Below are 21,826 nucleotides of genomic sequence, written 5' to 3'. Positions count from 1 at the left end.
TGATCAAATGGAAGAGAGACAGGGAAACAAGAATTTAATGGTTAGTAATCATCAAGTACCGGTAGCACCTAATAATTAATTACAGAAGAACATTTCATTAAATTCACAAGTATGTTCAACCCTCAGGCCTAAGGCTGGTTGGATCCTCCACAGCTTTGCTATCAGATGTCATAGATGCCCTAGACATCACTGAAGATGCGTAGTAGGGAAATGAGGAGCGAGGTAGTTTTCCATTGCTTTCCTCACCAAGCTAGAAGTTGCTATTACATATCATTCTGCCAAGCCCACTGAAATGCGTGTACCAACCGAACCTATAAGCAATATTTTCACACCATTCATAGCAGAGACTGGCTGCATAAGGAATGGCATTACTGGCATCGCTCACACCTCAGTCACTTTCATATTGTCAAAGCCAAGGATAAGACAAAGACAGATCAATGAATGTAACAAAAAGCAGTCTTTATTTTTAAAATCCATGCAGTAAAGAGCAGAAATATAAGTGGGCCCACGAGAGTTGGCGAGTGACATTTGAGAACAGCGAAAGCAGTAACTACGAAGTATGCTGTGTTGTCATAGTTATCTCCGTCTGCGGCATATCACCTTTCATACAGGCTGAGGCCTAATGCAATTCAGTATACTAAGCTCATGCTAAATACTCCAGCATTTAAAATGGAATTCATCATTGCCGATAAATATGAGATTTCATAATCACTAACCCTAAGCAGCAACAACTAACACAGCTAATACAGTACCACTCCAAATAATATCACAAAAGCGACTGAGAGCAAGCCAACCCACGTGGCAATAGGTTCCTCAAATGTGGCATCGCTGTTATCGTTGCCACAGCAACAACCATTTTCGAGCAGCGTTAGTCACTTTTCCTCGCCGGATACGCTAAACGTCAGACTCCAACTCTCGTGGGTCTTAGTTTAGATCTTCTTTATATTTCAACTTTTACTTGACAGCTTCATCTGGTACATATACCAAAGCATCAAAGTTATCTATTGCCTTGTTGGTTTTGTGAGTAATTCAAGAGGTTTAGGAGGTTAAATATTCTTACAAAATACTTTAAGGTTTTAAACCTGGCTAACAAGTATAGTAATAGAAAATCATATTCAGTATATAATGAATAAAGTTTGAATTGATAACAGAAACATTCTTTAGTGCATCTTAACCACCTTTTCACATATTTTTAAGACAAGTTACACCTTCATGCTGCCTAGTTGTAATTTACTGCATGATTAATTATTTCTTTTCATGATAATTCGTCTGAACTTCTCATATGAACTGACATTTACTAAAAATATGCAATGAATTTACTGTAATAAAATTTTAATATGAAAACCATACCTACTGGACGGAGCTACGGGCAAGACAGTATGGGTATGTTGTTAGAATATCTTAATTTGACTGCTAAATATCTTGGAAGAAAAGGATTAATTTAAGGTTTGAAAATACAATAGGAGTTTAAAATATAATTTGACTCTTTTATTTAGAACTCTTTATTTCTTAAGATTGATGTTTAGATGGAAATATCAGGAAAAGCTAGGAGAGAGTATAGAATTAGGATAATGATTAATTGGGGGGAAGTAATCAAAAGGAAGTATGATACTACTGAATAATAATAATAATAATAATAATAATAATAATAATAATAATAATAATAATAATAATAATAATAATAATAATAATAATAAAAATAATAATAATAATATCTACGTAAGTTCATGATTCTTTAAGAAAAAGGTAGGCCTGCAGATTGTAGAGACAATGGAATTAGAATTACGGTACTTAAGTGGACCAATAATAAAAGAGAAAGGTTTATAAAGGATTGTTATTTAATTACCAGTACTATATTCGTATTTTATGAAAATTATTTTAATATTAAGCAAAGGATTGGACAAAAAGCAATACAGTTTAGTTAGTATAAATGTCGTGCAGAAACAATGAACGATAGCAACACATGCAAGAAATATTTTCTATGGTTGTTAATTACATCAGAATATTCCCAACAGAAGTAGGCCTAACCTGTGTGTGTTTTAATATTTCTGGGACCCAACCTTAAGCCGAGTGAGTTACAGGTAGATGCGCTATCTAAAATCCTATAATGGTGTCACCAACATTTTCATATTAACAACAAAAAATACTCTTTACAGACTGTAGAGCGAATTCGGAGAAAACTCATACACCCATATTCATAAAAAACACAACACCCAGAAAGTTAGAGATAAGAAGTTCATATTCACAGGACATGTTCATTAGAATGTTCTGCATTTCAGTCACCTAGGTTCAGCATGTGCCCTGTTGGCTAGCAGGCACTGGGTCCTCCATGTGTACTGATAACTTGTTCCATGCGTGATGGCATCAACACGTATTAGGCACGAATGGCGTCCTGGGGTATAGCCATTCATGCTGCATTCACCTGGTTCCACTGTTCATCTTTGTGGTTGGCATTGGGTCACAGCGCCGCACCCGTCGTTTGACCATATCCCACACATGTTCGATTGGCGACAAGTCCGGTGATCGGGCGGACCAGGGCAACAGTCTGACATCGTGTGACAACAAGAAGGCACGTTTGTGCAGCAACATGTGGTCGTGCATTGTCCTGCTGAAATATGGCATCTGGGGTGTCATGTAGAAAGGGTCTGGCTACGGGTCGCAGGGCGTCATTCATGTAGGTCAAACTGGTCACAGTGCCCTGGACGCCCACCAACTGTGATTTGTACCCAATAGCATCCCACACCATACGGCCTTGACTTGGTGTGGTATGTCTTGTGCGAATGGAGTCGATGTGATGCCTGTCCCCCTGTCTACAGCGAACCAAAATGCGGCCATCATTTCCAAACAAACAGAACCTGGATTCGTCCCAAAACACTATCTGCTGCCATTCCTGTCCCCAGTGACGTCGTTCTATACACCATTGCAGTCTAGCATGTTTATGCACATTAGTCAAAGGTAGACAGCGAAGTGGACGCCACGCCAGTAATCCAGACCGTAATAAACGGCGATGGACTGTCACTCCTGATAGTGTACGATGTGTTACACTGTTCCACTGTTGCGCCAGAACCGAGGAGGACGCAGATCTGTCCTGCAATGCCATTCGGATGAGGTGTCGATCTTCACGGGGGAGGGGGTTCTGGGTGGTGCGACCAGACCCATCTCGTCGTGTTCTACGGCCTTCTGTGAACTATTCTGTACACGTCTGTTGCACTGCTGAAACACTTCGATTCACACGAGCAGCAATTTCCCGGATTGATGCATGACGTTCTCTCATGCCAATAATGCGCCCTCTTTCAAACTCACTCATTTGACGGTACGGTTCTCGCGTACGTCTGCGGGCATCCTGGACGTCTGCTCAAGTCACACTGATGCATTATCTTCGGTTTTTAGAGTCAACGAGAGCCACAGACACATTTTACCGGTCGGTGGTGGTGCACCGAGATATCGATGTGGTCCTTGAACTTGGCCGACATGGTTCAAATGCTAATCATTTCTTCAGAACATACCAATGCACATGTCCTGTGAAAATGAACATCCTATCTCTAGTCTTTCAAGGTGTTCTGGTTTTTATGATCGTGAGTGTATTTCCTACACCTACGTACCTATGATCATCCCCTGAATCTTAAAACAGTATGGAACTAATCCCGTAATGTGTCTACAGTTATGAGGATGCAAAGGCCATTGTACTGTTATACTGCCCTATATGGTTCATGAAATCATTATCATGTAGCATTATATCTTTAAGTACGTTGTTTACTTGAAGTTGTGGAAATTAAACCAAACCTTGTGGCAACACGAAGTAATGTCCATTTTACCATTTCTGCAGCGAAATGTCGTGCTTGGCAGTGCATACATATTTCACTTGATAACCCTACACTGAAAAATTCAATGTAAGTTTCATAACAAAAGGCCTTTTTGAAATATATAATATCCTAAGATGGATTTCTTTCCGTTTCTCGCTTATTAGAACCAAGCTCGAGCAACAACTAACATTCTGGTAATAACTTGATTTTGCAGAGCCATCTATCGGACTAATATAGAAAGATCTGGATAAACAACTTTCAGAGAGCCCTCTATCGGGCTGACAAGGAAAGAACAGTGGAGATAACTTTCACATAGCCATCTACCGGCGAATACAGTTAACTGCTATGATCTACCACGGCCGACTGGATACCTCGCTGCGCTCCTTATACCGGCCTTGACAATCGCTTGTGAAGCCCAGCATAAAGCTGTAATTGGAAAGTAGGAGCTAGCTAGAGCGACGCATCAAGTCGGCCGTGGATCTACGCATCGTATTATTCGCATGAATGACATTTTATGCAAATTAAGGACTTTTCTAGAAATCCTGGAATAGAGACCTTTCTTTTGTTGTGTAATACATAGGTGTTAGTACTGCGGTTTTCTCACAATATTGTGTTACACATTCAAATTAAGGTGTATCAGAGTTATACCGACAAAAAAAAAAATCAGCGATGTTCTTCGTGCAATAGGATCAGCGGAGAGAATTTTTCTTTTTGAGAAAATGAGGTTACTGTGTTATTTCCGAGCGCGCAATTCATATTGACGAACTCGTCGTCTTTGCTACGCCAGAGAGCCAGCCGCTACCTGCATGCCAGACGACGGAAGGCAAAATAGAAAAACGGTTCAAAATTTCCACCATCCAATGGAAAACAAAGGAGGAAAAAGTGCCATGCTAGATTCACGGACAGAATTAAGATAAAAATCATATGGAGTCCGTAAAAAAGTTACCGAAAGAAAACCTATTAATAGGAGACTGTTAGGAATTAAGGTTGTGATTCCTGTGGACCGAAAACCACCAACTGAACACATGAGTTGAAATAATGCGCCTACTACAAGTGAGATGGCTTTAGTGATTGTGGGGCAGAAGTTTGAAAAGCGGGACATTGTTCTTCACAGCAGAGACGCAGAGTTGGTACGGATCATGCTTACGATACTCTTCAATAGCCTCTGATGTTCTGCCATGGAGAAGATGGATGTTCCATTAGCATCCCCCACCTAGATCCAAATTCTAAAGCCCCTTTTAAGGAATGTTTTTACTCTTATCAAAGCATGGAAAGAGAACCACATCTTACTCTATCACAGTCTCCTTGATCAGTGTTTATTTTATTGCTCCAATTTAATTCGAAAAATAAAACACACACAGTACTCCAAGGCAGTACACATACACTATGGTGTACACCAACACCACAATACTTTTAACACCGGTGGGACACTGACAACAGCCAACACTGTTGCCCCAGTACAACTACCGAACTCCAGCACTCCTACACAACAATAATAACTCGTAGTTCAGAATCCGATGGGACATTGGCGACAGCCAGCACTGCTGTCATCCCAGCCTGACGACTGAACTCTGCGAGATCAACCCAGCAAGACAAGCTAAACGAGAAGCTTACAGGAAAGAAAAGGACGTCCATGCATTCTTTCAGCTGAGGTTTGCGTTGACACTTGCATGTATTTGCTTTCTGTATACCCCTAAGGTATTGTATTGCCTACTGTTGATCGTTTTCAACCTTTCTTTCTCTCCGTATATTGGACTTCAAAGGAGTGCGCTTTTGGTAAGTTTATTTTCTTTCATACCATTAGAAATAGTTGTACAATATAGTATGCATTTTGCAATATCATTCAATGACTGTCGTATGCTTAGGGTAAATAAAATTGTTTCTTCTTTGAGGAAAACGAGAACGTTTTGGAACTACCCTGGAAACTTGATAACTATACATCTGTTTCACTACGAATCATTTTAATTGGATTGCCGATCGTCTAAACAGGGCATCCTGCAAGATTCTTAAAACCTTAATGGTGGCCGAAGTAACTTTAAGTCATAGAAGACTTATTTTCTTAAGTTATTTACATGGTGTTCAAAGTTAACCCAAAACATGGGGTAACTCTGACCACTTTTTTGATAATCATAATTCATTACTGAATACCAATTACAATTATGTACATACATAAAAATGAAGAACAAACACAGCATAACTTGACTTATTCTTTTCCAAACATTAGAGGGAATATTTCAAGCTTACATTTTTAAAATATATGAGAAAGTAGCAGAAGTTAACCCATTTTAAGGTAGGTACTTAGTATCAGCTATTCATTTATCACCATCACCACCATCATGCATTGTTAGATTACAGAAGAAAGCAGTGATAAATATTCAAGTAGCAAAGAGATAAGACTATCATAGAAAGAAGAAATTCTGTACAGCCGTAAAGATGATTCTTAAATTAATTAAAATAAATTTTTCTTTAGATAACCGGCATTGATGGATATTTCTTCTTCTTCTTAATCTGCTTTCCCTCCAGGGTTGGTTTTTCCCTCGGACTCAGCGAGGGATCCCACCTCTACCGCCTCAAGGGCAGTGTCCTGGAGCTTCAGACTCTTGGTCTGGGATACAACTGGGGAGGAAGACCAGTACCTCGCCCAGGCGGCCTCACCTGCTATGCTGAACAGGGGTCTTGGTGGGGATGGGAAGATTGGAAGGCATAGACAAGGAAGAGGGAAGGAAGCGGCCGTGGCCTTAAGTTAGGTACCATCCCGGCATTTGCCTGGAGGAAAAGTGGGAAACCACTTCCAGGATGGCTGAGGTGCGAATCGAACCCACCTCTACTCAGTTAACCTCCCGAGGCTGAGTGGACCCGGTTCCAGCTCTCGTATGACTTTTCAAATTTCGTGGCAGAGCCGGCAATCGAACCCGGGCCTCCGGGGGTGGCAGCCAATCACACTAACCACTACACCACAGAGGAGGACATTGATGGATATTTAAGTAGGTAATACCTGCATCTACATAGGCATAAATATGATATGAAAATGCCTCAGATCTAGATTAACAGTGATATACCTTAGTTAATGAGAGATGAAAAAGGCTATAGAGTATTAACAACATTACTCACAAAAGGTTTAACTCCTATGTATTTTAAGTAAGAAACCTAAACAGAGGTTAAGTTATATGATATTTTTATGCATTTGTTGAGTTACTGGTACACTATATTGGACTCAAATTAAAATGAAAAGATTATACATTATTCACTATATCCTTCCTTGAAGTCACTCCACAACTATGAAGCTCTCGCCTGTATCCCCCACTTTATCAACGGTAAGAAGAAAGAGATGCTTCCTCTTCAGAATGGACAAGTAACATTCGTCCCATTACTTAATTTACACAAAGATTTTAATCACACTGTATGAAAGAGGGCCAGTTTTCATAGAGAAATTAAATTTTGCTGGTAAGTAATTTTTACTTTATGTTTTTGGTTTTTAAATTTATAGAGCAAGTCTGATTAAGTATCTACTTAACAAATACATCAGTGAGGGAAGTAAACAATAGTCAATGAACAGAACAGAACAGAACAAAACAAAACAAAACAAAACAAAACAGAACAGAACAGAACAGAACAGAACAGAACAGAACAGAACAGAACAGAACAGAACAGAACAGAACAGAACAAAACAAAACAAAACAAAACAAAACACAAAACAAAACAAAACAAAACAGAACAGAACAGAACACTGTAGATACTTAATCAGACTTGCTCTATAAATTTAAAGAACAAAAACATACACTAAAAATTACTTACCAGCAAAATTTAATTTCTCTATGAAAACTGACCCTCTTTCATACAGGAATAGAATGGTAATATTATAAACAGCTATTCTTCAAATTTTAATGTACTGGTACTGCACAATTTTTGAAAAATGTAATATTCCGAATGATTATAATTTCTATGGACATCAAAATTCATTGAACATTAGGCAATAAACCAAGTACTGCATAGTTTAAATAAATTATAGCATTAGCAGTTTATGCAAGGAGTGAGGATAGAAGAAAAGCTGCATTAGAAAATATATTAGCAATATCACCAAGTGTTAGTAGAATTAAGAAGGCAGCAGAATTCGTGCAGCATAAGATACAACATTAAGCTATTATGCCTTCATGCCACAGATGCTAATATGAAGAAAATGAGAGATGGAAGTTTAGAAGAGTGATTTTATTTTACTAGTGCTTATGTTTTGGTTATCTTTATAACTTTTATTATTTACACTTCATCTTCATTAATTTAAAAGTAGATTTCAAATTAAGAGAACGAAGGAGAAGTCCAAAGGGAAGAGCTTAACAATCTATCTCTATTCAGTGTTACATTAAAACTAGGAAACATGGATTGCGATTCAGGAATATAGGCTTACTGCATTTTGCCAAGGAATTACACTGAAAGTATGTGATATTAATTATACTTCCAAGCCACATTTTATTACTTGTTTTATTTCCATTTAATTCTTAGTTAAAGCATATAATTTTTTACATATTAATAGTTTAAAAAGTCTACATTGCACTCCTTTACACATCAAACAAGATTACCGAATGGAACCAGATATCAATATCTTATGGTCGCGCAGCTGTGAGATTCGGGAGATATTCGGTTCGAATCCCAGTGTCGGCAATTCTGAAGATGGTTTTTCGTTGTTTCCCATTTTCTAACCAGGCAAATGCTGGGGATGTAAGACCACGGCCACTTCCTTCCCACTTCTAGCTCCTTCCTATCCTATTGCCGCCGTAAGACCTATCTGTGCCGGCGCGACGTAAAACAAAATTGTAATATGGTATACACAAAATAATGTGGTGAAATAAAGTATATTTGTTGAAAAGGCACGGTATTTCTTTTTCTATTTTGCTTTATGTCGCATCGACACAGATAGGTCCGACGATGGGACAGGAGAGGCCTAGGAATGGGAAGGAAGCGGCCTTGGTCTTAATTAGGGTACAGCCCCAGCATTTTACCTTGTGTGAAAATGGGAAACCACGGAAAACCATCTTCAGGGCTGCCGACAGTGGGATTCAAACCCACTATCTCCCGGATGCGAGCTCACAGCTGCGCGCTCCTAACCGCACGGCTTACTCGCACACGGTATTTTGAAAAGCAATACGACTGGCACGGTTTAATAATAATGCTATTGCTTTTACGTCCACTAATTTCTTTTCCGGTTTTCGGAGACGCCAACGTGCTGGAACTTCGTCCTGCAGGAGTTCTTTTACGTGTCAGTAAATCTGACTATTTGAGCACCTTCACTACCAGAACGAGCCAGGGTCGAACCTGCCAACTTGGTCTCAGAAAGCCAGCATCTGAATCGTCTGAGCTGGCACGGTTTATATTAGACTAACTATAGTTCAGTTCTTATGAGTTTCGACTTAACATTTGAGCGCTGCCTTTTCGCGGAGGCTAAGTGGATTAATAAACAGCCAATCATAGGCAGCCGATCGCTCCGACAGAGCGCGTTAGACTCTAGTTTCGGTTACCAGTGTTGTCGATCTGTCGTTTTCTGTAACCACGTGTATTGTATTGTGGTCAATGTTTTCTGCGGTTTTGTCAGTTCACTCGGTCATTCTTGACAAAGCACCAACACTGGCGGCTAGAAAAAATGAGTTAAGCGGTTGAAGGAGCACAATATTTCGGTTCGTGATAACAAAAGGAAGGGGGGAACTCGTGCACCTTGTGAAACAAAAAGCCGTAGTACCCAGTTTACTTGGTGGATGAAATAACCAGGAGAGTGAAAGCTTAACAGACGAAGGCAAAGCCGATAGTGATTCAGAAATGAGTGGTGTATTCCCTTTGTAGGATTCTTTCCTTCCTTAGAAGAAATTAAATCTCTCAACAACGCGAGCTATTCTAAACGGTAAGTAGAAATTTCATTTCATTTTCTTGCGTTTTATCGGTTTGGACATTGATTTTTTAAAATCTTATAGCCTTATCCCAAATATGTTATGTGTTATTGTTCATCTTATGTGAATTATGCATTTTGCTACAAAGAATAATTGATTCTGGACTTATATTTGAGTATATACTGTACCAGGAAGGCCCAGGTCCTGGCACATATAAATTAAAAACTTTATTTGCAGCATACAATTCCATTCCGATACGTGAGCAGCTGTGTGAAAGAATGTTCTAGTGTCTACCACACTGCACGAGCAAGTCAAGCAAGGTCAAGTGACGTCACCGCCGCTTACAGCTCACTTCCCCTACAGATATTTCTAGACGTTTTTCATTAACTTTTTAACGCCTGGACCGATTAAAATGAGACCAACGCTAAATTATAGCTAACATTATGGAAGTAATGCCCTGCAAATTTCAAGTCAATCCATCCAGTAGTTTTCGAAATATAACTATTTAAAGTTTGGGAAGAATGAACACCCCTTCTTCAGCTGATTCATAGCGCCTCCCACCTGGCGAGTATATATATGCCACTGGGCCAAGGCCAGGGAGAGAGCAGTCTGACCCGTGTGGCGAGTACAGTCTGTCAGTGCAGTCTACGTATGCTCCGTCACGATTCGCGAGGACGTGGTTATGGCCATGATCGAACGCCGTTGAACTAGTACCGTACGCGAAGTTTCAACACGCCGCGGTGACGGTAAAATTCTAGACGTTTCCGTAATATAACATTTGTGAAATTATTAACTGAATAAGACCATAATTTGGAGTGAGAATTCAAGTATCTGAGATTTTACGGACTGGTGCACTTCACTAATTTCATGTAATTGTGAACTATGACGATATCTTAAATTATCGTGTGTGGCAAAACGGAAATCATAATTTACGATAATTATAATCATTCTAGGACACATTCTTTTAAGACAGTATAACAGTGAACTGTGTGTAACCTTATTTTCTTAACATTTGTTCCATAACAGGAAAAGACTGCTATTTTTCCCAGTGAGCTTTCTCGATCTTTCGATCAACACTATAATAAACTCAGAGAACATTAAGAACTTTTTATGGTTATATTAAATAATTCAGACTAGCGTTATATAAACACGACCATAAAATCACCTTAATCTGCCAACAACAGAGACTGTGATAAAAACTATTGCAAATTACATTTTCAAGTGTTTGAACTGTGCTTATTACTTCGCAATCATAATTTCAGACGTAATCAGTGACGATTATGAACTGTGTTTTTTGCCACAAGGACTGTAAATATTAATTTAATATCGTAAAATTAGAGTTAAAACAGAACTGTGTATCACGACAGTGAGTGGTAATAATCTCCGTAATTACTGAATTAAATAGTGCCAATTGAACTTTCCGTGTGCTAATATCACCTCCAAGAGTGACGGAAACCTTGGCGAAATACTACATCCTGCTACATCGACATCATTTCTTCATCTATGGTACCCATCGAGGGACGTCGACGTGGTCTCTTCACGGAACATCGCCGAGTTCGAGTCTTCTTCCGCACTCCGCGGAATGTTCCAGACGAGTCTCCAACTTCAACATTCGTATGGAGATATTTCTGTTCTGAGTGAGTAATTACAAACTGACTGACTTTTACCAAACAGTTAATCCAATACAGTGATATTATCAGTGCTTCGTGTGAATAGTATTCCATAATTTTCTCGTCATATTAAAGAAGTTCACATTCTGTGATAAATTTATTTCAAAGTTAATAAGTAATTCAAGTTCACGTTACCTAGATAAACTTTAGGGTTTTCAAGTGTTTTGTTATCATTTCTTACAATCCAAACTGAGAGACACTGCACAAGAGTTTAAATATTTTACTCAACTTTTTCATGATAAATGTGTGTTCATTTTTGTGTAATTTAAAACTTAGAAAGACTCTAGGTGCAAAATTGATATCTTATGTTTTCACGAGATTTAGAAAGACTGTAGGATATTAATGTCCCATGAAGGAGTGATATTTATTTTCAAACTGACTTCAAGAAGGTCACGATATAAATATTTGATTTTGACAAATATTGATGATAGATTTGAGTTCTACAGTAATATTGCAGGGTGATCTATCTTTTGATATTATTAATAAATTTTATAGAAAAAGATATAACCATCTATTATTCGCCCTGCGATTCTATCCTTCACTGTGTCGGCTCCAAAACACCGTACACTACCTGAGATCCTTCTCATGCCCAAAACCCACAATCATTTCCTGGTACAATACATTTTCGTTCGTGTTCTGTGCTGGGAATCAGCTGTTTGTACTCGTAACAATTTGGCACCAATGTCTGACTTCCGGTTAACTGTCAAGTCGAAACTCGTAGAAACGGAACTATATCTTTACTAGGGACGGTTGGATACAGTGAAACAATAATGATGGCGATTTTAACATAGACGTGACAGGAAGCCGAAACCTAGTATTACAGGTGGCGGCTCAGCCTGAGTCATGCGAATATACATTAAAAAGAGTATTTTTATTATTACTTATTATTTTATTCATCTCCAGTTGTAATCATGGACATTTTCAGTCGAATACACGACTACCCAATGAATAGAAATGGGACTGGAACACTGATATATGCTTGTACCTTTTCGCAAACTTCCTACAGACGCAGGCTATCAGCGACATTTTTGTCTGGCTCCATGGCTACATGGTAGGTGCGCTGGTCTTTTGTCCAAGGGGTCCCGAGTACGATTCCCGGCCGGGTCGGGGATTTTAGCCTTCACTGGTTAATTACTCTGGATGGGGACTGGGAGTACGTACCGTCTTCAATATACGTAGGGCCCCATCCACACAAACGCGCAGATCGCCTAGAGGCGTCAATTCGAACGACCTGCACCAGGTCTTTCTGTAGAACACACGCCATTATTATAGCGACAGTTTTTACCGTATTTCGTTTAGGCAAAAAGCACTTGGTTGCTGTAACCCAGGGCGTCTCAAACGCCGAAAATCTCAAGCGTGCAAACTGAGGCGCAAAGGTCCTGTGCACAGTGCATCGGCCCCATTCGGCTCAGCTCGGACCAGCGCTTCTTCTCGGGGGACTCGGTTAAGCTCGGCTGAACTCGGTTCGGATTTGGAGCGCTACGGAGCAGGTAAGGAAGACGGAGACAGGCGGAGCGAGCGAGACGAGCGTGGGTAAAGAGAGATACAGCGCTATTGCTCCAAATCGAGGAGTGGGGATCTGCACTCTGGTCAACCAAGCGAAGTAGTCTTTTGCACCTTTCACCGCACAATGCACTGGTGCACGCACCCTGAGAGACCCTGCTCTAACCACTCCGCTACCGCGCGCCCAGCTGAGCATGTACAGTACTTCTTGGAGTCCGAAAGCGTCCAGCAGTTAAAATGGAACAATATCCTCGTGGCTATGATTGCTTAGGCAAAAATTAGCATCCACACAAATGGGGTGATATAAAATATACCTTTTTCAAGATATATTTTCACTTCTGTATCGCCACTTCATTGAATTTTTGAAAAAAAAAAGTACAATGATTAGTAATACACCTAATTGTGTGGCGACTTCGCCACTGAATGAGGTGAAGTGATAACGAGGAGATTTCGTTCAAAAATATAGAATAAGGTAAGGGTGTGTTCTGCCCGAAGGCAGGTCCGAACCTTCGCAGAGGTGTTCCTGAGCCGGAGTTTACGTGCGGTAGAATATAGAATAATCATGGGTTATCTTTTACAGAATTCTACACCAACGAACACCAACTCTTATTATGGACGGTAGTAAAATATCCGCCGGGCTGAGTAGCTCAGACGGTTGAGGGGTTGGTCTTCTGACCCCAACTTGGCAGGTTCGATCTTGGCTCAGTCCGGTGGTATTTGAAGATGCTCAAATACGACAGCCGGCATCTCGGCGGCTCCGAAAACCGTCAAAGTAGTTAGTGGGACGTAAAACAAATAACAGTGAATTGAGAAAAATAACCAAGACCCAAAGAGGGGTACAGATCCTGCAACACTCCTAGACTACAGTAATTCACGTTCTGATAACGCTAAGGGAACATGATGTTTCTGTTACGTGTTAGTATACATATACACACAGTATGGTAGAAAATAAAACACTATGTGCACTCACCTTCTGTACACTCGCAATGCGAGTCCAGGTACGTAAGAACAGGTGCTGTAGCATACTTAGCACCCAGAAGTCGTGCGCGGATCAGACCTTCCCGTTTGCTGGCGCGAATTATTCTCACTTTCGGATACCGCGCCATGTATTCTTCTAACTGCCATTTAGTATGAGCTGAAAAATAAAAAAAATTAAATAAATGTAAAGCCGTATAATCGGAGGAAATCTATAGTATTTGTTAATCAAGAAAGTATGAAAACACAGTATAGTGACAATAAATACTGCATGAACTGTCAGGTGTAAATATCACGAAGCTAGTAAGAGTTGTGTGAAAGAAAAGCAAGGTATAGTGACACAAGAATGAAGACATTGTTATTTGTTGATGATTCTGTGGTTTGGAGAAAGGATGGACGAAAGTTAGGATAGTCTGATACAGTATATGGGTAAAATGAATAATGGGGAATGAGGAACAGCGTGGAGGACAATGGTCTGACAAGAAGAAAGAGACAAGGAAAAGAATCCATAAAGTGAGATACAAAGACACTGAAGTCGTTCAGAACTTCAAGTACTCAGGAAGTGAATTAATGGGGAATTCAATATTGGATAAGGAACTTTCCTGTGCCAGAGGAAGGAAAGAAACACAGGAACGAGAAAGGACATTTCTGAGAATAAAGAAGGGACGAAATGAGAAATAAATACATAAAGAATGAAATCAAATTAGAAAAGTTGAATGATAAAATGGAGAGGAATACTATAACATGATTTGATGTATTAAGCGCGCGCATGAATATAGAACTGACAACGAAATAGGATTTACAAATGAAACAGATTTGGATTTCAACGGATGAACAAAGTAATATCAATATAGGCAAAACAAATTCTATACGCGGCATATTACATATTACATGGAGAATTCAATATTGGAAAAGGAGATCAGCAAGACCTGACCTGTCCAAGAATGAAAATTAGTCAGGCACCAGAAATTTCTGAGAATTGTGGTACGATAAACAAGGAGGGACAGAATGAGAAATAAATACACATTACGTAGAGAATGAAATAAAACTGATCAGTCACAAGGAAGGATGAAACACAAATATAGGCACAAGAAATGGCACTCTCGATGAATATGTTATAGAAGACAGAGAGAGGTCCAGTGCGAAATTGTAGTACATACGTATATCAATCCACATGGAAAGCTGAATACTGTAAATAATAATAATAATAATAATAATAATAATAATAATAATAATAATAATAATAATAATAATAATAATAATAATAATAATAATAATGCCAGCTTTTCGGATGTTCACATATGCACGATTTCTCGAGAGTTCCAATCCAAGATCTTCCGATCCTAAGTGCGGCGCGTTAGATTACGCGCCGAGTCGATTCATACCTTCAATTCAAGACATTACGCTGTTATGCATTGTGGGGACGTAAAGTCTTGAGGAGACCCCTCTATCTCACTAACTCGTCTGATGAGGTTGATGCCAGGAATGGAAGAAAGTTTGGAGAGAGAGAGAGAGAGAGTGAGAGAGACTCTCTCTCTCTGTGCACCGAGCTCGATAGCTGTAGTCGCTTAAGTGCGGCCAGTATCCAGTATTCGGGAGATAGTAGGTTCGAACCCCACTGTCGGCAGCCCTGAAAATGGTTTTCCGTGGTTTCCCATTTTCACACCAGGCAAATGCTGGCGCTGTACCTTAATTAAGACCGCGGTCGCTTCCTTCCCACTCCTAGCCCTTCCCTGTCCCATCGTCGCCATAAGACCTATCTGTAAGATTGCGTCGTAAAGCAACTAGCAAAAAAAAAAAAAAAAAAAAAGTACTCTGTGTCGGGCTCCATGGCTATGGTATCAACTGGTAAGAATGAACTAATTTCGAGTACTGGTACCATAAAATCAAACACTTTACTGGGCCAGTACCGTACACCTCTATCCCAAGAACATTGAGTCTACACCACCTGAAGTACATATGCAATTAGAATTGAGTCAAATAAAAATAAATAATTGTAGAGGGACAGATAAGCATTTATTGGTAAAAATTCAGAGAAAGTTTGAGCTATTTAAAAAATGGAATGTTGTAAAGCAATCCACTGAGCTCCAACCTAACCTGGAGGGAGCACAGTCATATTAAAGGCGAGTTCGTTTCAGGGAAAATCGTTTTCAAGGGCCAGATTGTGTGGGGAAAAAGGGCATGTATTATTATCATCCAGATAAGGACCCATATGAATATTATTGTGCACCTTTGTATATTTTATAGAACAAATGCACCGAGGGCTGATCCCTTGAGGCCTTGCCTGCTCCTCTTGCTCTATCGCGGTTTCGCGGTGCCCTTTTTTTTAACGCGCTCCCAGCTGACTATTATAAGCCCCGGGACTCCAGATCTCCAGAACACTCGAGCAGTCGTCGGTAGTACGGGAGACAATGTTACTGATATACGTGTTCTTTTTGAAAGTGGTTTCCCTTTCTCCATGCCCCTTTGCATATTTTGTATATGTATGTATATTATACAAAATATTTAAAAACCTACATTTAAGACCTGCATTGTGGTGGTGGGTCAATCTTGACCACAATAATCCTTTCACTATGCTGGTCGTAGTAGCTGAAGTTGTGACACTTGCACGGAGTGACACTTGCACGGAGATGGAATGTGTTGACACTTGCACGGAAAGCCAAAAATTCCCGGAAATTACTCAGCATGGCTATTTCAAACAGTGACACTTGCACGGAGGTCCAAGGAGGGTTGGAGAACCAGAAACAGGGGAGGGGAAGGCCCACACGGAAAGTGGAATTCATTGCTACAGTTGATACCTGTGTGACAATCAGTGTTCCGTGTGGAACTGGTGATAATTGCTCTGCAGGTATGGAGTTCACTGAGACCGCCTTTATTGATTTACGACGGACATCAGTATATTGTGGACTATACCAATGAAGATCAAATGACTTATTGGCGGTGCGTATATTTCAAGAAAAGTAAATGTAAAGGAAGAATAACAACGAAAGATAATACAGTATTAGGCGAGACAATTCATGTTTGCATTCCGGACGACGCGGCGAATGAAGTAAAAAAAAGTGTAGTAAATGCAAAAAAAAAAGTGCAAGGGAAACAGACAGTATGATTTGAACAGTTTACACCGAAGAAGTAGGCCAGCTCTTCAAAAGAGGCTATGACCTTGTGACATCGCTGCCATCATATAGAAGTGCCAAACAATCATTACATCGCATCCGACGGAAGAGAATGGGACCTACAAAAGACCCGATCGATTCTGGAGGTGTAATAATACAAGAAAGACACATAGCAATGAACGACGGTGGAAAATTCCTACTTGAAGACAACAGGGGGCTTAAAGACAGGATATTAGTGTTTGCCAGCGAGAAGGAAAATCTGCTTTATCAAGTTGCTTTTCCTTCTTTGTCGACGGGACCTTCAAAAGTTCAAGCAAGCAGTTTGGGCAGTTATTTAACATCCATGCCGATCTTGGAATTTCTTGGAAAGAAGCTAACACGATACCAGCTGTCTACGCGCTGTTACCAAACAAGAAACGGGAAACATTATGCTTGTTTGTTCGAAGCTGTTAAAAACAACGTACTAGGATGGAACCCTGTGACACGTATTATGGACTTCGAAATAGCCATCGACCAATCAGCTAAAACGCTGTTTCCTCAAGCTGAGATTTATGGTTGCAACTATCATTTTAATCAATGTCTATGGAGGAAAGTACAAGATTGTGGCCTTGTTACTGCGTACAGGGAAAATGAAATTAGACTTCATATTCGAATGTGTTCAGCACTAGCGCTCATTTCCCTAGAAATGATTGATAATGGTTGGCTATGTATTCAGGAGAGCTCGCCTGAAAATCAGAATCTGCAGGTGTTTTACGACTATGTCGTCGATCAATGGCTGCATAACGAGCACATGCCAAGGAATATGTGGAACTGTTGTGGAAGGCGGCATCGGACCAATAACGTTTTTGAAGGCTAGAACCAAAGAATAAACAGTTTAATTTCGAAAGCGCACCCGAATGTATATTCGCTGATCAAAACTCTTCGAGATGACGCAGAGTACGACGGTCACCAATTTGACATGATAGTTTTAAATATCGATGTGAAGAGAAGAAAGAAATCAGCAGTGAAGATCAATGAGAGTATTTCAAAGGTCTTAAAAATACTTAAAGTTGATGGTAAACTAAGATCATTCCTAGTTTGTGTTGCTTACGCTCAGAAACTGCAGTGAAACTACCCTGGAATATTACAGGATTTGTAAATCATGTAAATATTTTAAATATATAAATATTCTGAATCATTCTTAAAGAGAAAACGTGACAATTGAATATCACTGCATAGCCATGCAAATATCTTGAATCAGCACTTAAAAAATAAATAACTTGACGAACTTGATAAAGTGAAAAAATATATGTATGAGGAACGCAAAGAGACTACCTCCCCGCGGTGTTCCCTGGAAACGGCGGTAAGTCGGCTAAATGTCTCTTACAATGTATAAAATTAACCAGAAAAACAAACCCTATGGCGCAACAGCCCTTGAAGGGCCTTAGTCTACCAAGTGACCGCTGCTCAGCCCCGAAGGCCTGCAGATTACGAGGTGACGTGTGGTCAGCACGACGAATCCTCACGGTAGTTATCCTTGGCTCTATACACCAGCGCCGCTATCTCGCCATCAGATAGCTCCTCAATTCTAATCTAATCACGTCGAACCAACCCTCAGATTCAGGTAAAAATTCCTGACCTGGCCGGGAATCGAATCCGGGGCTTCCGGGTAAGAGGCAGGCACGCTACTCCTACACAATGGGGCCGGCATTTATAAAATTAACAGTTACTTATAAATTGCATCTAAATTCACTACCGTGATTACCAGAGCTAGGATTTTTGATGACATGTCATCTTTCAGTTGGTTCTAAATAGACATTGCTAACTTGTATAGAAATCCTTATCATAGTTCCCACATTGAAAAATGCTAATTACCGAGCAAGTGGCCGTGCGGTTAGGGTCGCGCAGGTGTGAGCTTGCATTCGGGAGATAGTGGGTTCGACCCCCACTGTCGGCAGCCCTGAAGATGGTTTTCCGTGGTTTCCCATTTTCACACCAGGCAAATGCTGGGGCTGTACCTCAATGAAGGCCACGGCCGCTACCTTCCCAATCTCCCACCCTTCCGTCGTCGAAAACCTTCGATGTCTTAGTGCGACGTTAAACAAATAGCAAAAAAAAAAAGCTAATTTATTAGGTCATTTTGTATTAGTAGGTCATTTTATAAAGTTGTAAGTCATTATGCGGTCATTTTATGGAATTTATTGTCCGGCTCCATGGCTAAATGGTTAGCATGCTGGCCTCTGGTCACGGGGTCCCGGGTTCGATTCCCGGCAGGGTCGGGAAGTTTAACCATAATGGGTTGTGGGTTCGTTCCGCTAGCACGGGGGCTGGGTGTACGACCCGCAGATCGCCTACGGGAGTCAAATCAAAAAGACCTGCACCTGGCGAGCCGAAGACTATTTTATACTTTTTGAGTCATTTTCTTACATGTTGAAGCATTTACGCGTGTGGTATTGGATTTCCAGGAGGGGCCAGTATTTATGTGTATCTTCGTCAAAGTACCTATCAAATTAGATTAGGTATCCGAAATTTATGTTAGTATGACCATTCTACTTCTGAATCATCAGGTAGAGTGAAAGCTCCGTGCAAGTGTCACTCCGTGCAAGTGTCACCATCCTACTTCTGACTCATCAAGTAGAGTGAAAGGCTCCGTGCAAATGTCACTCCGTGCAAGTGTCACTCCGTGCAAGTGTTCCAACCCCGTAGTAGCTTACCCGCTGCCCTGTTTTCTTATTCATTATTAAACCAACTCCTGCATTTCCCCTGCTTGATTTTGTGTTGATAATTCTGTAGTCGCCTGACCAAAAATCCTGCTTTTCCTGCCAACGTACTTCACTCATACCAACTACGAGGCTGATCAACAAAGACAGACTGATTCTTTTTCCTGTAGCTTACATGATAACCCTGGATGGTAAACAGATTAAGAAAGAAAAACGGGGTCCACTCAGCCTCGGGAGGTCAACTGAGTAGAGGTGGGTTCGATTCCCAACTCAGCCATCCTGGAAGTGGATTTCCGTAGTTTCCTCCTTCTCCACCAGGCAAATGTCGGAATGGTATCTAACTTAAGGCCACGGCCGCTTCCTTCCCTCTTCCTTGTCTATCCCTTCCAATCTTCCCAAACCCCCACTAGGCCCCTGTTCAGCATAGCAGATGAGGCCTTCTGAGCGAGGTACTGGCCATCCTCCCCAGTTGTATCCCACGACCCAAAGTCTCACGCTCCAGGACACTGCCCTTGAGGCGGTAAAGGTGGGATCCCTCGCTGAGTCCGAGGAAAAAACCAATCCTGGAGGGTAAACAGAGTAAGAAAGAAAGAAATAAAGCTTCCGTGATAGGTTCCCATCTGTAACATAAATATTTGAAAAGAGCGAGTTTTTATTTATAATGTCCGTAGACGGCAGCATTCTCGTATCTGTAGGTTGGTAGTAATGCTCTATTTTGTAGACGCTACGTGCATTTCGCGTACCAGACAATGATTTACTAGCATCCAGTTCCCCCTCACACTACTGTTACAGCGGCGTACTACATGTCTGTATTGGCTACAATGAGGAAACACATTGCAAAGAAACGACCAGAGATTTCTCGGACTGGGTGGCGACTTCATCATGACAATGCATGGTTTCACGTCGCAAATCAAGTCATGCAGTTTCTGGCTCGATTCAACATTACCTGTGTACCGCATCCACCTTATAGCCCTGATCTTGCACCCTTTGATTTTTTTTATTCCAATCACTAAAGGCATAGCTTAGGGGCATTCGATTTGAGAATCTGAAGCAGTGCTCAAGAAAAGTGAGGCGATTCTCAAGGACCTGACAAAGAATGGTCTGCAGCATGTGTTCAAGGAATGGCAGAGACGCTATAAGAAGTGCATTGAAGTAGGAGGGGACTACTTTAAAAAGATTATGTAAACATTGAAATGGAGTAATAAACATATGTGAAAAACTGAGTCTCAGTCTTTGTTGATCAGTCCTTGTAGATCTAACTTTAGTCAATCTATTTTCCTTTTCAGATTCTCTAACCTACCACAACGATTCAAACTACTAACATTCCACGCTCCGACTCGCAGAATCTCAGTATCCAACTACCTGATGATTACCCCCTCTCGTGTAGTCTCCGTCTGGAGATCGGAATGGGAACTATTTTACCAACGGATTATTTTATCCGGGTAGCCTCCGTGGCTCAGGCCGCAGCGCGCGGGCCTCTCAACGCTGGGTTCCGTGGTTCAAATCCCGGTCACTCCGTGTGAGATCTGTGCTGGACAAAGCGGAGGCGGGACAGGTTTTTCTCCGGGTACTTCAAAATAATAATTTCATTTCACCTGTCATTCGTTAATCATTGCCCTAGAGGAGTGCGACAGGTTTCGGCAGCCGGCACAATTCCTATCCTCGCCGCTAGATGGGGGCTTCATTCATTCCATTCCTGGCCCGGTATAATGACTAGAAACAGGCTGTGGATTTTCAGTATTTTACCCGGGAGGAAGCCATCATCAGCACATCGTCCATACAGAGAGAACTGCATGTCCTCGGGAATAAGTTACGGCTGTAGTTTCCCGTTGCTTTCACCCGTGTAGCAGTATCAACACAGCTAAGCCATGTTACTGTATTATTAAAAGACCATATCAGTCGATCGTCTAGCCTGCCGCCCTTGAACTTCCGAAAGGCTGCTACGCCCCTTTCGATAGATACCCATCCGATATAGTTGCACCTGCTTCATTGGGATACGCAAGCCTCCCCGTCCCCACCGAGGCAAGGTCACATGGTTCACAGGAGAGGCATATTTTGTATATTCTATAAAATATTCTATACAATATTTAGAGACATATTTCAACAAATAAACTTTAGAATGACCTATAAAATGTAGTGTCTTGCTATCAGTTCATGGCGATATTCGTCTAGCCCATGCTCAAGTCATAA

General features: G+C 40.8%; 1 protein-coding gene across 2 annotated transcripts in view; it reads right to left on the bottom strand.

Annotated features, from left to right (window-relative positions):
* Positions 1-21,826, bottom strand: part of Pgant9 (polypeptide N-acetylgalactosaminyltransferase 9) — a 455,552-nt gene that overhangs the window by 53,413 nt on the left and 380,313 nt on the right. For both annotated transcript variants that reach the window (XM_067145039.2, XM_067145040.2), the window contains exon 3: positions 13,820-13,984. In XM_067145039.2, coding sequence (XP_067001140.1) covers positions 13,820-13,984 — 165 coding nt within the window. The remainder of the gene's footprint in view (positions 1-13,819; positions 13,985-21,826) is intronic.

Source organism: Anabrus simplex, chromosome 4 (genome assembly GCF_040414725.1).
Source record: "Anabrus simplex isolate iqAnaSimp1 chromosome 4, ASM4041472v1, whole genome shotgun sequence".
NCBI lineage: Eukaryota > Metazoa > Arthropoda > Insecta > Orthoptera > Tettigoniidae > Anabrus > Anabrus simplex.
The sequence above is the reverse complement of the archived record's forward strand: the minus strand, read 5'-3'. Positions and strand labels throughout refer to the sequence as shown.